Source organism: Sorex fumeus, unplaced genomic scaffold (genome assembly GCF_029834395.1).
Source record: "Sorex fumeus unplaced genomic scaffold, SorFum_2.1 ptg000047l, whole genome shotgun sequence".
NCBI classification, from domain to species: Eukaryota; Metazoa; Chordata; class Mammalia; order Eulipotyphla; family Soricidae; genus Sorex; species Sorex fumeus.
Window position 1 is genome coordinate 54,471,495 of NW_026606104.1, and position 15,035 is coordinate 54,486,529.

At 56.7% G+C, this 15,035-nt stretch overlaps 1 protein-coding gene across 2 annotated transcripts; it reads right to left on the reverse strand.

Annotated features, from left to right (window-relative positions):
* Positions 1-4,320: 4,320 nt before the first annotated feature.
* Positions 4,321-13,632, reverse strand: HPCAL4 (hippocalcin like 4). Of its 2 annotated transcripts, none has more exons than XM_056122656.1 (4): positions 13,477-13,632; positions 8,119-8,288; positions 7,410-7,625; positions 4,321-6,038 (listed from the first exon to the last, which is right to left on the reverse strand). In XM_056122656.1, exons 1-4 carry the CDS (start codon positions 13,622-13,624, stop codon positions 5,841-5,843), a joined length of 732 nt encoding a protein of 243 aa, XP_055978631.1. In that variant the 5' UTR covers positions 13,625-13,632; the 3' UTR covers positions 4,321-5,840. The 2 variants fall into 2 exon arrangements, with proteins under 2 accessions (XP_055978631.1, XP_055978632.1); XM_056122657.1 differs by having other exon boundaries at positions 13,273-13,606.
* Positions 13,633-15,035: the final 1,403 nt, after the last annotated feature.

Here is a 15,035-nt window from a genome sequence, read left to right on the forward strand (position 1 = left end):
GGCCATCTTGGCTGTTCCAGCCCTAGGTTATTGCACCTGTAGGATCTAGGTTTACTTCTTCTTCTTCTATTTTTTTTTTTGGCAGTGCCAGAGATCTAACTCATGCATACCAAGCAAGTGTTCGAATGCTGATTTGCATCCCCAGGCCCTCAGCTCCCAGAAAGACATCGCTGGATGGCACATAAAGCTGCAAATGTTCCAGCTGAGCCCAGCCCAACTCAGAACCACAAAGGGTACACAGCGTTATTTTAAGCTCTCGGTTTAGGGATGCTTTGTTTTGTAGCAAGAGAGACTGAAACTAAGAAGGGCTTGGGTACCTCAGGGAGGGGGGCACAGGAGAAGACTGTATTGAGAAAAATCTTGAGTGGAGATGGGGAGTTCCTGAGGTCCTATCTGAGGACAGCTTGACCCAGTCCCAAGCTGTCCAGTCACCTCTGACCTGTGTGGCCTGGGTTGGAAAGATGATCTGGGACCTGGGTCTGTCAGATCCCTATTTGGGGGGAATGGGACTTGGGAAGAGTGGGTGGGAGAGAGTCTACTGGTGCTACAGAGGATGCTGCGATGCCAGAGACTTCTTGGGGATGTGGGCCAGCCTTGCCACCAGCAGCCTAGTGACAATGGTTAAGAGGAAACAGAAGGCCTCTTGATTTCCCCTCTGGAGGGTGTCTGTGGTCTGGACACCCCGTTTTCTCAGTGGGGTCAGCAGCTCAAGATGGGGAAGAGGTAGGAGGCAGTGGACACCATGAAAGAAACCATGCTGCTACTGATCATGCGGGCCTCGAGCCCCAGTGAAGGTCTGCCTAGAGTGTCCTTCTCTAAGTTTCCAGAACATTCTTCAACAGATGCCTCCAAGAAATATCTGTTCCTTGTGGGCGTGGAATCCTGTGGGCAGCTGTTTGGTAGCTCGGGTAGGCCATTCACGTGGGGCTGGTCCTCTGAGGTGTGAGAGGCTTCATGGGGGTCACTGAGACTGGGAAGAGCCATGACTGGGGAGAGGCACAGGAGCCTGAGAGAAATGGAGGGAGGGATTCAGGGGGCTTAGGGCAGGGTCAAGAGGTGGCAGATCATGCCGGGCCAGAGGGATGTTGGAGGAACTTCCCAGTCAAATTAGGGGTGAAGAGGGTTGCTCTGCTTTCCTCCTGGTGGCAGTAGAAGGGACAGAAGAAAGCCTGTGAGTGGGAGGCAGAGGGCACCAGGTCCTGTTTGTCCCTGGCAGGTGGGAAATAGGACCCGTGCCCCCAGAGTGGCTTCAGCTGGAAAGAACAGACCCAAGGTCTCAGACTTCTGAGTCACCTCCTTGGGTTCTCACTTGCCCCCAGGCCAGGTCACCCTCCTTCCTCTGCTCTAATTGCTTCCTGCTGAGAAGCTGCCCCCTCCCGGCGCCCTTGAGAAAACCCTTAGGAGAGCGATGGAGCATTGCAGGAGGACGCTGCGCACCAAGCAGTGCCTCTCAGACCCCGGCCAGGTTTCCTGGAAGAAAAAGCCGCCACCAGATCCCATCCCCAGGCCTTTCGTGGAGGGGTCCAGGCCTCTGGGCTGGGCTCTCCTGCAGCTGACGGAGCTGGTCACGCACCTCTCCACCACCCCCGACAGTAGGGCAAGTGCAGGCTGAACTCCAGGCCACGATCTACTTCTCCCGCAATGCTACCCCGACCGGATGTGTTCAGGGTTGTGTTTCCCTAATTACCCAAAACACTGAATACTTATGAACCTGCTTCCGCTCAAAAGGGGCATTTTTTCCTCATCTGTACAAAGTTCCCCTCTAGATGCGTCATAACCCGGGTCTCCACCTCTCTCCAGCTTCTCTCTTGGGCTCTAAGGGATTGCATCCATTGCAAAGAGGGAAAACCCACATTCCATGTTTTCTGCCACATATTCCCCTCTGGGCAGACTGCTCTGTCCACCCAATTCCCCGTATCAGCATCATCAGGTATGGATCAAGGGCTTCCAGCAAAAGCTGAGCAGGACCAGTCAGATTTTTTGGCTTGAGAATTGAACCGAAGGGTCTCTGGTGAGTCAGGGTGCAGAGCTTCGGGGGCTGCTCAGTCCCTCGGTGCAGGCAAGCAAGGGACTCTGCATAGGGACCAGGGAGGCGCCCAGAGGCCAATACTGCCAAGGGGACAAGAGCGACCGAGGCCCAGAAAGAAGGCCATCCTGGAAAGCCCAGCACCCCCTCCCCTGCCAGGCCAGCCCTCTTGATTTCCCCTCTGGAGGGTACCTGTGGTCTGCACACCCCTTTCTTCTCAGAGCTCAAGTGTGGAACCCGGCTCACGCAGTCGTCAGCACCACGGTAGAGCCCGGGCCTCCCCAGTGTGAGCTCCCCTCACCTCTCCACCCCTGCCCCTCCCAGAGAAGAGCCCCCAGCACGTTCACACCTTTTATTCACTGTCAGAGGGTCACAGCACATAGTACAGGGGCAGACGTGAGGGCAGTCACTGGGGCACGGCCACAAGCTGGAGGGGACAGGGGGGCCCTCCTGAAGAATAAGCTGGGATGCCCCCCTGCACTCAACCCCTGCTTTCCTACCCCCTCCCACTTCCATAGCCTTACGCAGCAGCCAGAAAGACCATGGGCCCCTGGTAGGCCCAGATCCCCCCACATCTGGTGAAGGTCAAAGAAAAGGCTGGCCTTTTCCAAAAGAAAATCCCACCTTTGAGATGTCTCCGGGTCAGGAGCTGCTATTTTTCCAATGACCAAAATACGTAAGAAATGTCTTCCTGCCCACAGTGACCAGCACAGAATCAGCAGCAAGCCTCACCCAGAGTGGGTTTTCAGGAAATATCTTGGCTTTAATCAATTTCCGTGTAAAAATATTTAGAGTGTCCACTTACTCTCCTACCTACAGACCCATTTCTTTCCTTATTCTCTTTCCCGTTTCTCTCTGTAGCAGGACTGTTTGTGCCTAGCACCTTATGTCAGTGTTAGAAAAAAATCCACGTCCTTGGCTGTAGGGCTTCCTTTCCCTTAACTTTGGACTTCAAGATAAATTTATAGAACCCAGACTCCAACTGAAGAATGGTAATGGCCATGCTTCCCTTGGAGATGATTTTAGAGATAAGAAATCAGAGGCTGCTCTTAAGCCCAAAAGGATAAATGAGGACAGAAACGGATGAGAAGGAAGATTCTGGGACCCAGAAATTCAGAACATTAGTTACTGCGAGATCCGGAACTTCAAAGGAGTCTGGATCTGGACACAGCTGTGTGCTAACTGGCTGTGACTGTTCATTGTTGCTGCAAGGTAGATTCCAGCTCTGCTGACCTGACTCTGTGGCACATCTCTCCCGCCAGGGCAGAGATGTAAAGGTTGTCTCTTTTCTCAGGTGCACCACCACTCTGAGCACACGATCCCTGGTACCCCCAGGAGTATTTGGAAGCATTGACCCCCCCCCCCCACCCGGGGTTTCTCGAATCCACAAGGTGATGGTGCTGATGCCTAGCCTGGCATTATGGGTTCACACTATTGGACCATCTGAGAACCAGTCAAGATCATCCACGGGTATGTGTCCAGAGCTGAGAGTAAGCCAGTGTGCCCCATGTGGCAGAAAAGGTGTAAGAAGCCCCCAGAGTTCTGAGGCAGAGACTTTGGGGACAGCAGGGACCCATGAGCTGAAGTGACAGGAGGGTTGCCCCCACATGAGGAGGGCCAAAACGCTCCTGTTTCTGTTTGGAAGACCACAGCTCAGAAACTTCTCGGCAGGAAGCTTGCAGAAGCCAACTGGGACCCCAGACTCAGCCCTGCTACCTCTGAGCATCAGAGAGCCGGGTGGGTGGGGAAGAGACTCATAAGGGAAGCCTGAGTCTGGAGAAAGGGAATGAAAATCCCTACTTCCCTCAGCTTCGAGGGTCAAGTGTCTGAAAGCCAAGACATTCTGGGTGACAATGGTTAGATTCAGCCTTGGGGCAGGGAAGGCATCCCACTCTGTAGGAAGCCTTCCTGTGTTACTCTCTGGGTCTCAGTGGAGCTGGGCTGCTGAGTATCTGCGTGTCTATGACTGACAGCAAAAAGCCCTGTAAGAGCCGCTCCTGAGAGCAATGGAGCATCCTCTGAAGTGGTGCCTGTTAGAATCCTGCTGGTTACTGCCCTCAGGGCAATGTCCCCAGCTTACTAGGCAAAAAGAGAGAAAAAAGGGTGTCACCCAAGGGCTCTGCTACCTTCCAGGGCAGCAAAGAAGCAAAATCCAATGGAATTTAGGCCCAAAGGACGCACCCCCAGTTGCCTGCAGGGGTGCACCACCCCAGAGAGGCGAGCTGTGTGTCTTTCCTGCAGACACATCCGTGCACCCCACCTGGGCAGCCACTCCCTGCTTCCCCCCGCCCCCCACGGGCAGGCAACCACTGGGGATGAGACTGTTTTTCATGAGGATGTCCTCGCCAGGGCACAGCAAGCCACTGATCACGAGACAGGAGAGCAGCGCGGGAAGAGAGGCGACTCGCTTTTCTGGCGGCCAGAGCATGCAGCCGGGAGCATGTGGCTCCCAGGGGCAGAGCAGACACGGGGAAGCAAAAGTAGAGCACTTGAGAGATGAGGGATTGCCTGGCAGATTTAGGACAGGGGCATCAAAAAAGCCTTTCCCGTGAAGCTCGCCCAGTGCAGGGTGAGGCCGCGGGCTCATCACCGCCACCTATTCAGCCTAAACAGTGGCTAGGGGTCTTCGTCTTCCAGCTCCTTCTTCCTTTAGCAGCCAGAGAACAAGCCCCTCCTTGAACGAGACCAAACTCAGGGCCAAACCAGCAAGAGGCGGGCAAGGCACGGGTCTCACCCTGGTAGGCTTGCCTTTCTCCCTAAAGTCAGCACCCCTCCAGGGTAAGTGCACCCAGGAGCTGCGAGGCCTTGATATGCTCATGGAAAAGGAAGCGGCAGCAGAAAATGCTGACAACGGCAGCCCAGGCTCAGCCTGATAAGGAAACGTGTGAGCTGGCAAGTTTGGTGGCAAGTTTTCCCTCTTTTGTCCCCCAGCATTCTTTCTCCCTAAAATCAGCATTTTCTATATTTATGTAATCGTAAGAATCCAGTAAATATAAAGACTTCTTTCATCCTATACTAATAAAATGGGGAGCTCTTTTCAGGGGTGCTAAGAAAAATAATCACATGATTGCAATGTTTCTTAAAACATCCACCCTCGGGGTTCAGAGGCTTCTGAATCCTCTTTGCTTCATCCTCCTGCAGCTCTGCGGGGAGCTGGTGGGAAGGTTCAATAGTTCCCTTCCAAAGAACCAGCCTCACCACACCCTGGCTGAGATCCACCTCCCACCGTAGGCGCTCCCACAGGGCACTGCACACTCTTAGCACCTAGAGGGGCCTGGCATGGAACAGGCGACTTAATACATGTGAGCTGAGGAAAAGGCTGGATGCAGGCTCCCAAGTGGGGGCCGAGGGACCAGGTAGAATCCAGGGGGCAAGGCAGAGATCCACATTAAGGACTTGGGTCTTCAGCAAAAGACAGACCCAATTTGGCCCTTGAACTTGGGTTGGTGGGACCACATCCTAGAAAGTCTGATGCCAGGAACTACAGAATTCCACAGGGGGGAAAAAAAATCCCAGACCTTAAGCCTGTCTCTCGGAGCCAGAGCCAGCTCTCCGATAAGCCCAGGAGGTGCTGGGCTCTGGACCACAACTGGGTATGGGGCTGGAGGACAGGATACCTGAGGATCTGTCTCTTTTCCAGGGGGGAGGTGGTCCCTCAAGGATCATGGAGGGGGGGCGGACAAGGACTTGGGCAGAGGGGTGGGTTAGCCAGACAGTAAGACTGGTGTCCCCCTTTCCCTGGGGAAGGACCAGCCAGAGAGGTGACGGGTGGGAGGTGAGTGTGCTCCTCTGGGGGCCTGCCCCTCACCAGCCTCTACTTCTGCATGTCACACTGCAGCAGCAGCACGATGGACGGGTCACTCTTGGCCGCCTCTTTGAACTCTTCCAGCGTGATCTGGTCGTCCTTATCCCGGTCCATCTTCTTGAAGATTTTATCCACGCGCTGCTGGGGGGTGAGCCCATCCTGGTTCATGCGCATCATGATCACAGTGCCCACCATCTTGTAGATAGCCTGGGGCAGAGAGGGAGGACCAGGGTGAACAAAGGAAGGGGGGCCCACTGGGAGATGATTAAAATACTGGAAGGGGATGTTTAATCATTAAGGCAGAATATAGCGGAGCATCTCACAATTAACGATGTCTAAAACCCAGCTCTTGGTCTAGGGAAGTAAGTAGGGCAGTGGGTGAGACATTTGTCTTGCATGCATCTGGCCTGTGTTCAATCCCCAGGACCCATACGGTCCCACCAAGCCTCACCAGGGGAGACCCCTGAGCACAGAGCCAAGAGTAAACCCTGAGCACGGCAGGGTATGCCCTCCCCCAATTAATTAATTAATTGATAAACCCCAACTCTTCACCCTGCACCCCCCCTTCCCCCAGCATTTCCTGTCTCAGTAAACAGTATCTACCTTGGATGTATTTAAATCAAAACTTAGGTTCCATCTGGATCTCCCTCCTTCTCTCACACAGGATCTTTCAGCAAATCTTGCCTGCTCTAGTTCTGCAACCAATCCCAGGCCCAACCATTCCTGCCACTTCCTCTCCTCCTTCAGCTCTGGACTGAGACACGTGGAAGTCTCCCTGCTTCTGTGGCTTCCATCTGTTCTCCACGCTGAGAGCAGAGAGCCCTCTAGTGGCCGCTCTTCCCACTGGTAAAGCAGCCCAGGCATCAGGAGACACTGAGACTTGGGTGCTGGAAAGGAGACCACATTCCCACCTCTTGCCCTCCTTCCACCCTGGCTGCTCCTTGAGCATTACAACCCGATTTCCAGTAGCATCTCTGAACTTCTGGTACCCTCTGCCTACAACAATCTTTCCTAGACAGCGACACGGTTAGCTCTCACCTGGTGCTACTCACTCACATTTCACCTTGTAAACTCACTATTCCTCATCGTTCTCTCTTATGTTGCAGTTTGCCATCTTCAAAATACTTCACATGCCTAACGTTGCCTAGGCTGTTGCTCCTGCTGTCCGAATTTATTTTCACTAGAAGGACAGTCCCCAAAGCTGGAATGCCCGTGTAGTGCTCAGCATATGCCAGGCACTCGTTACCCGTTTGCCAAAAGAATGAACGAGAATTTCTCAGACCTGACTGTGAGGTCAGACTCTTAACCGCTGCCACCTGCTGGGTTTCCCCGGCTGTAAGATGGGGGTCCCTGCCCGCTCGGCCCGTTGGCTCATGCACTTGGCACAAGACCGAAGCTGCACTGAGCCTGATGCCAAGAAGCCACGGGAGCCCAGGAGCTGCGTGTGGGTGCTAGGAGGCTCCTGGCGCCCTACAGAAGGGTGGTGGGGGCAAGCTGGGTCCGGGGAGGCCTGCCGCAGTGAAGGAAGAGATGCTGCCTGCCCCGCCAACCCGGTGCCTAGGGTTCGCCCCAGCGCACCTCGATGATCTCTAGCATTTCCAGGCGCGTGATGCGCCCGTCGCCGTCCAGGTCGTACATCTCAAAGGCCCAGTTGAGCTTCTGCTCGAAGCTGCCGCGGGACGTGACCGAGAGGGCGCAGATGAACTCCCGGAAGTCGATGGTGCCGTCGCCATTCTTGTCAAAGGTGCGAAAAGCGTGCTGCGCGAACTTGGAGGCGTCGCCGTAGGGGAAGAACTAAAGGGGGAAGGGGCCATGGAGGCACGGCGGGGATGGGCGGCCCCAACGCGCCCCACCCTCGGCTCTGCCCGCCCCGCCCCCGCCCGCCCGGCCCGCCTCCAGGGCTGCCCGGCCCCGCCTCCATCGGCTCGGCCCCACCTCTATCAGCTTGGCCCCGCCTCCTGGGTTGCCTGGCCCCGCCCCCAGACACTCTGCCCCGCCCCCTGGGCTGCCTGGCCCCGCCCCCAGATACTTTGCCCCGCCCCCGGGCTGCATGGCTCCGCCCCCAGAGACTCTGCCCCGCCCCCGAGCTGCCTCCTCCTCCCCCTCCCCCTCCCACACACGCACATACACACGGGCTCCGCCCTGCCCCCCACCCATTTTGGCCCACCTCCTGTGCTACCTGGCTCCGCCCTAAATGCTCCGCCCACCCCCACCCTCCTCCGGTGACCGACCCTGCCTCTGCCCATTCGACTAGCCACCTAAGGTACCTGGCCCGCTCCCCACCCACCTTGATATAGAGCTGCTGGAACTCCTCCAGGTTAAGGATGCCGCTGGGGCAGTCCTTCAGGAAGCCCTTGTACCACTGCTTCAGTTCCTGCTCACTGAACTCCGTGTTCTGGACCAGATCCTCCAGCACCTCTGGGGCCAGTTTGCTGTTGGTCTTCCCCATGGCGGGGCCTGGGGACAGGGTCTCCACTTAGTGCATGGCCACACTTGAACGTCAACTGTGGATCCCCATATCCCCATGGAGGTTTTTCTTTTCCAAAACCGGGAACATTCCTTCAACAGCAGGGTGGACCCCCCTCTTCTCAGCAGCAACCCCCACAAGTCCCACTTTCCTAATCTGGGCTATAGTGTCCTGTAGGAGTCTTACCTTCCCACAGCAGTCCCTCCACCCCACACTACATGGGGGCGTCCCTTCCCATCACTATGCTGCCCATTACAGGGCTTCCTCTCTGAAGCAGGCTTTCTTCCCTCCAAACACCCAGAACCCCAAGCAGGCCCCACTCCTGTTCTCAGCACAGGTTTCTGTCCCCCAAGATCCCTGGCCTTCTAATCCCTCTCAAGAAAAGCACGTGCATACTATAGGCCACAAACTTCCCCCTCTGCCGGGGTTCCTTCCAGAGCACCCCTTAAGGCTTAAGGCTCCGCCAGCTTCTCTCTGGAGTTTCCACATACCGCCTCCACCTGTCTCCCAGACTCATCCCCTCCTAGGGACTCAGGCAGGTGCCCGAAAGCAGCTGCTCTCTCTTATTTCTCTGTATAAATAATATGTAGCTCTGATGACCCTTATTGCATTCTGCTCTGCACAAAATCATCCATTTTCTGAGCTGACTGTGTGCTTGGCCTGTGCCAGTGACGGGAGTGAGAGACCCACAGGCCCACTTTCAGCAACTAACACTGGGGTCAAAGAGGCAGATAGCTGACTGCAAAGAGTCTTCATCCATACCAAAGAGTTTGGCCTTTATGAAGAGGGGACAGAAACCCCTGGGATTTAAAAGCGTGGGCTAAAAAGAGAGCATTCAGTCTACAAAAACACTCAAAGAGAGACGCAGGTACTGAGCCAGTGATTGGGAACCCCGAAAACATACATGAGGGGCTAGAGGCATTTACAAATGCCTTACAGCAGATAAGGCATTTGCTTTGCATGCAGCTGACACGAGTTCAATCCCCGGAATCCCATATGGTCCCCCGAGCACCGCCAGGAGTAATTCCTGAGTGCAGAGCCAGGAGGAACCCCTGACTGGGTGTGACCCAAAAAGAAAAAAATTATGCAAGAAGAAGGAATATGTTTCATAAAGTTTTCTGTGGAGTCTGTGAGGAAGAGAACTGGGGTGGACGGGCAGTGAGGAATCTCTGCACAGGTTTGGTGCAAGGTGTGGAGAGGTGAGGATGAGCTGAGAGGTGATGGGAGAGGCCATTGGCAAGACATGGGGACTAACTGGATGTGGAGGTGACTGGAGCTGGGGCAGACCCTGAATTAGAGACACATGCATGGAACTAGTGTGGCTGGGAAGGAAGCTTGGGGCTGGTAAATTTTCACACCCCAGCCGGAGCACGGTCCTGGTCTGTGGGGCAGGTGAATGCTTCACAGGCCAGGTGGGTGCTCCTGTCTGACCTCCATGGGAGAAACTTCCCTTCAGAGCCTGAGTTTCCCAGAACACGACCTGGCAGTTGTCTGACCTGCTCAGAGTCTCTCGGGAAGGGTGCCAGACTCCTCAGAACTGCCTGTCATGAAGCTTCTCTGAGAAAGGAAGCCCTCAGGCTGGCAGAGGAATTTCACTTCCTTCTTTCTGCCCCTTACTTCTGAGCCTGTTCTAAACCAGACCTGAGCCTGGTCTGTTGCATCCCCTTGCTTGCTGACCTCTGGCTAGTGACCAGTTATTTCTGGGCCTCAGATTCCTCTACTGGGCCTTGAGGAAGTTGGCCGCCTCCTCTTCCTCCCACCACTCCCAAGGATCAGGCCCCAAGAGAAGCCTGGCATGGGGCAGCCATGCTATTCTCGGGACCCTGCAGCTGCAAACCCACTATAACTACAGGAACCGGAGTCAAGGATGCCTCGGGGACCCTGACAAGTGGAGGATGGTAGGCTGAGCCCCTCTCATTCTCACTGGGCCCCTCATCCACCAAATCCAAAGGAAGCTGCTGGAGGAGGAGGTGTCTAATGGCGGAGGCAGAACCTCTCCTGCTGTCACCTGTGGAAAGTGCTGTGTGTCTGCGTGCATGCTGTGTGTAGGGGGAGCGTGTCAGCATCTGAGGCTGCAAGGCTGCCAAAGAGCACACGTCTGGGTGTGTCCCGGTGTTGCTGTGGCCCCTGCCTTCTGCCGCTCTTCTCTCTCACTCTCACTTGTGCCTGGACCCCTCTGGGCCTCCTGAAGGCCAGACCTCCTTCAGATCTCCTCATTTCTTCTTCTGTTCTTAGGCTGGCAAATAAAAACTGGCAATGCCCTTTTAAATCACGGCCTTCATTTAGTAAAAAAACAGAAGCCTGGGGCTGGAGCGATAGCACAGCAGGTAGGGCGTTTGCCTTGCACGCAGCCGACCTGGGTTCGATTCCCAGCATCCCATATGGTCCCCTGAGCACTGCCAGGACTGATTCCTGAGTGAAGAGCCAGGAGTAACCCCTGTGCATCGCCGGGTGTGACCCAAAAAAAGAAAAACAAAAACAAAAACAAAAAACCAGAAGCCTACCACGAGGAGAAAACGGGCCCTGAATCACAAGGCGGCTCAGTGCCAGGGCACAGGGGAGCACCAGACTGACCCTGTGCCATGTGGCAGGACCATTCTCTCCAGTCACAGCTACTCTTGTTGGGTAAAGGACCTCTCCCACCCTCACCTGCCTTTCAGGGAACCTCTGACCTTCCTTTTGGCCTCGAGAGATGCCGACTGTGATAGGAGATAACCCAGCCCTCCAGGCCACCACCAGCAGAGCTGACGTAGAACATCTTCGACCAGACTTGCCCTCAGCGGGGAATACACCTTTTCTCTCCATGTTCCCTTCTTCTCCTCACTTGTCCCAGGGGGAAATGGCCATCACTGTTATCTTTGCTTTTCCCAGCTGCTTTTACTCGAGGTCCACCTTGCCAAGTCATGCTGTTCCTTCCTTTGAAGTGCTCCTGAAACTTTAACCATGTCCTTCCCCCTCGTACTCGGAGCCAAGGTCATAGCCAGGGATCTGCAGTTCAGCTGGGGTGTGGCTTGCCAAGCCGTACCAAGGCTCGGCTGCCTCACCAGGACCTTCTCTTCTGAATCCTCTATTCCCAGGAAACTTCTCTCCTAGCTTTGTCCAGAAGACCAGTATAGGCAATGCCCTATGATCATGTCTATAGAGGTCCCCAGAATCTTCTCAACTCTGGAGCCTATTCCCTCCCACCTCTTCACGGTGTTGTTTTTCCCCCAGCCAGCCCTGCCTTACCTGTTTGCCTGGCTGCTCCCCTCTCTCCTAATACCCTCTTTTCTCTTCTGCGCTGCCGCAACTATGAGCAATCATGGGGCTCAGTGGAAGTCCACTCTCAGAAGATCAGCCTCTCCCAACCGGGACAAGCAGACTGTCAGCAGCAGGAACTGAGCACTGGGGGCCTGACAGAGCTGGCGAGCCTGGGAAGTTGAGTCCCCACAGGTATGCAGGACTGTCTGACCCACATCTAGAATTCTAGAATGCAGCCTGATGAGGGATGAGCTCTTTGCATGAAGCCCTGGCCTGAGCTACAGAAATTCTCCAGTGCAGAGAAGAATCCAGAGTCCTGTCTGGATGTCATGGTCAACGAATATCTCCGGGTGGGTTACAGGAGAGGGGCACAACTCCCTTCCGCCCCTCCCTGACATCCTATCATGAAGTTCAGTCATCGTTTCTCCCCTTCCCTTGCACCCACCTCAGGGACAATAACTCCCAGAGCCAGAGAAAGGGAGGGTGTACCCAAGGCTGACAAGCCCCACAGCAGAGAAGCAAGGATAGAAACCCTCTGCAGGCATGTTCTGGTGGCCCTGTAGTCAGTGGCACCCAGGAAGGCTCCTCAGCTGTCCGCAGGCAGGCTTCCCTCTGGCTGGAAACAGCTCACACTGCCCCTTGGCGCTCAGAGGCCAGCCAGGCTTAGGACGGTGGGCTTCCAGTGGGGAGGTGACAGGGAGAGTGGGAGGGACCAAGGGAAGCAATAATCCCACACCCTCACTCAGCTTCAGAGGAGCTGGTGCTGAGACAGTTGCCATGGCGACAATAGCTCCATGGTCAGGAGATTTTTCTCTTTCCTTTCCTCCCTTTGCTCTTCTCCAAGAAGCAGTCCGGTCTTCTGCCCTCTTTCTTAACAAGAGACAGTGAGTGGCCTTGCTGACCATATCCACATCAGAACTGGTCTCGGAGGAAGTCCAAATAGTCACAGGGTCCAGCCCAAAGGATGTGCAGGGACAGTGCCCATCCCTCTGCCTGGGGGAGATGCACTGACCCCTGGAGAGGGCAGAAGCCTCCTCGGCCTCCTCTCTGAGACACACTGTTGCTTCTCTCAGAGAACCAGAACGAGGCAAGGGGACCGGCCAAGACCATCCTTCCTGTCACCCCTGGCCTGCCCACAGCAGGGAAAGGAGGGCACTGGGGCCCTGTGGAGCAGCAGAGAGAAGGGTGCAAGGGAGTGATGGAGCACAGAAGACCAGTGGAACCAGGAGGGACACCTGAGAGGCAAGAGGCTTCAACTTTGGCTGCAAAGACTGGCAAGTTATGGTGGCTGGCTGGGCAGAATGACCTGGGTTTATCCTCCAGCCTGGGTGGAAGAGGTCAAATTTGGGGTCGCACACGAGGTCAAGGCAGCTGAGAGAGCTGCAAAGGCCCCTTGTAGGGTGGGGGCTTTCTCCCTCCCCCAGGTCTGCTAAGAGGCTTCCAGTTCGAAGAGTGGGAGTCTGGGGTGCCAATCAGGCCAGTGAGGGCTGGGAGTGGATTCCCACGGAGGGGACAGACTTGGGACGCCTTGTGAAGTGCCCCGGCTGAATGGGGCACGGTACCTGGGTGGGGTTTCCCTGGGGAGGTGGGAGAGACCAGGGGCTTGGGTCCAAGGGAGAGGGGGATGGAGCCTCTAGAACCAGCACCACCAAATCCCCGCGTGGGGGTGGTGGGGGTAGGGTGAAGGGTGGGGTGGGGGTGGGTGTTGGAGGTTAGAGCAGCGGTTGATCTTACCTGAGCTGGAAGTTAAGTGTCGGCCCCTTCTCCCTGGGAAGGTGAGGCCGGGACCGGGTCGGGGTTCCCTGCCCAGGGTCTCTTCCTCCAGCTGCTGCCACGTAGGGCGGAATCGGGGTCAGGGAGACGAATCAGGGGCCGAGGATGGGGAATGGACAGTGGAGGGGGAGGGGACGGGGCCTCGGCCGGTCCCGCCCGCGTTACCTGGGGCCGCTCGCCGGCTCGCCGGATGCCTCGGGCCGCGGGGACCGGGGCTGGCTCGCGGCTGGTGCCCGGGCGCTCCCAGGTCCGCGCCGGAGCCGCCTCCCCGCTCTTGTATCACTATGTCTCTCGGAGGCGACACGATTTGCATAAGCCCCGCCTCCTCCCGGGCCCAGGGGGCGCTGATTGGCTCCGCCGGAGCGGAGTGGCAGGCGGGGTTTCAGGTGGGGACCCGGTGGCCAGTGAGGCCCGGCTGCAGGCGCGCGCCCCGCCCGCCCGTCCGGGCTGACCTTCCTCGGCTCTCGGGGAAGGAGGTGGGCAGTATCCCGAGCCGTCCCCCACGCCGAGGCTCGGACCCCGGGCCCAAGTCTGGGGTGAAAAGTGTCGTTGCCTGAAGAGGATTCGCAAAACAACCGCACGGTTGCTATGGGAACGGGAGAGCCACAGCCGAGGCTCTAAGCCTTCCTTTCCCGGGCCCCAGCGGGGGTGGGGATGGGAGAGGAGATGAGTCACAAGATGTGACCCCCCCCCCCCCATATCCCACCCGAAATTGCAGGAAGGCGGGAAGATGCCGAGTGGGGGGAAGGAAAAGACGGGGTGGTCAGCACCCTACGTCTTCGCATCCTACACGCTCACTCCCATCGGGTAGGTGGGCACCGCGACCACAGGGCCCAGCCGCACCGCGACCCGGGTTCCCGGATTCGGATTGCTCCCCAGACCGGCCTTTCCTACTTAGTGAGGACCCCAAGAGGCCTCTCGGGAATCCCTCCAGAAGGAGCATGTGGGCTGCTCCGTGGACCCCTCTTATCCCCACCCTCCAGTGCTCCTTAGACCGAGCGGACCCCCAGCGGCCGCCTGTCTCCGGCCTCGGAAGCTGACACAAAACCAAGGCGGTTTACACGGAGCAGGTCTGGGAGGTTTCAGGGCCAGGAACACGTCCTCCCCGCATCGGGGTCTCTCCCGAAGCACCGGGACGGTGGGAAGGAACCCTTTCACTCCGAACAGGGGCCGGGAGGGGAGCTGACCACCTCGGGCCGGGCCACGTGCGGGGGACGGAACTGGAGGCATCTGTCAAAAGTGGGGCGGGGCATCTGGGGCTTGGTCGAATGGGAGCGGGGCTGGGGCGACTTACCCGGGGCGGGGGGGTTGCGGGATGGGGAGAGGGGAGAAGCGAGCTTCTACCCAGGGAAAATCGCTGAGGTGGGCAGGGTGTGGACTGGCGTCTTCCGCTGTCCCAGAAACTTCCTGGCAGGCTCACTGGGGAATGATCCGTGAACATCTGCCTCTTCTTTTTTTTTTTTTTAGGAAACGTGGCTTCCTTCTTGAGCTTGTTTTGCTGCCCCATTCTCCCAGCTGCAGGCTCTCTTTTCTTTGGCACCCCAACTGGAGAGCAATATCTGGCGCCCCTTAGCAAGCACATGTGACCCCTTTGGTGACTCCCCAGAGTCAGGTATTTAAGAGCCCTGACACTGTCACTTCCCTGGCACCTTCTCTGCTTTCCAGAGAGAGGCAGGAACTCCTCCCTTTGAACTATGATCTAAACTCCCACCAAGAGAGGCTGG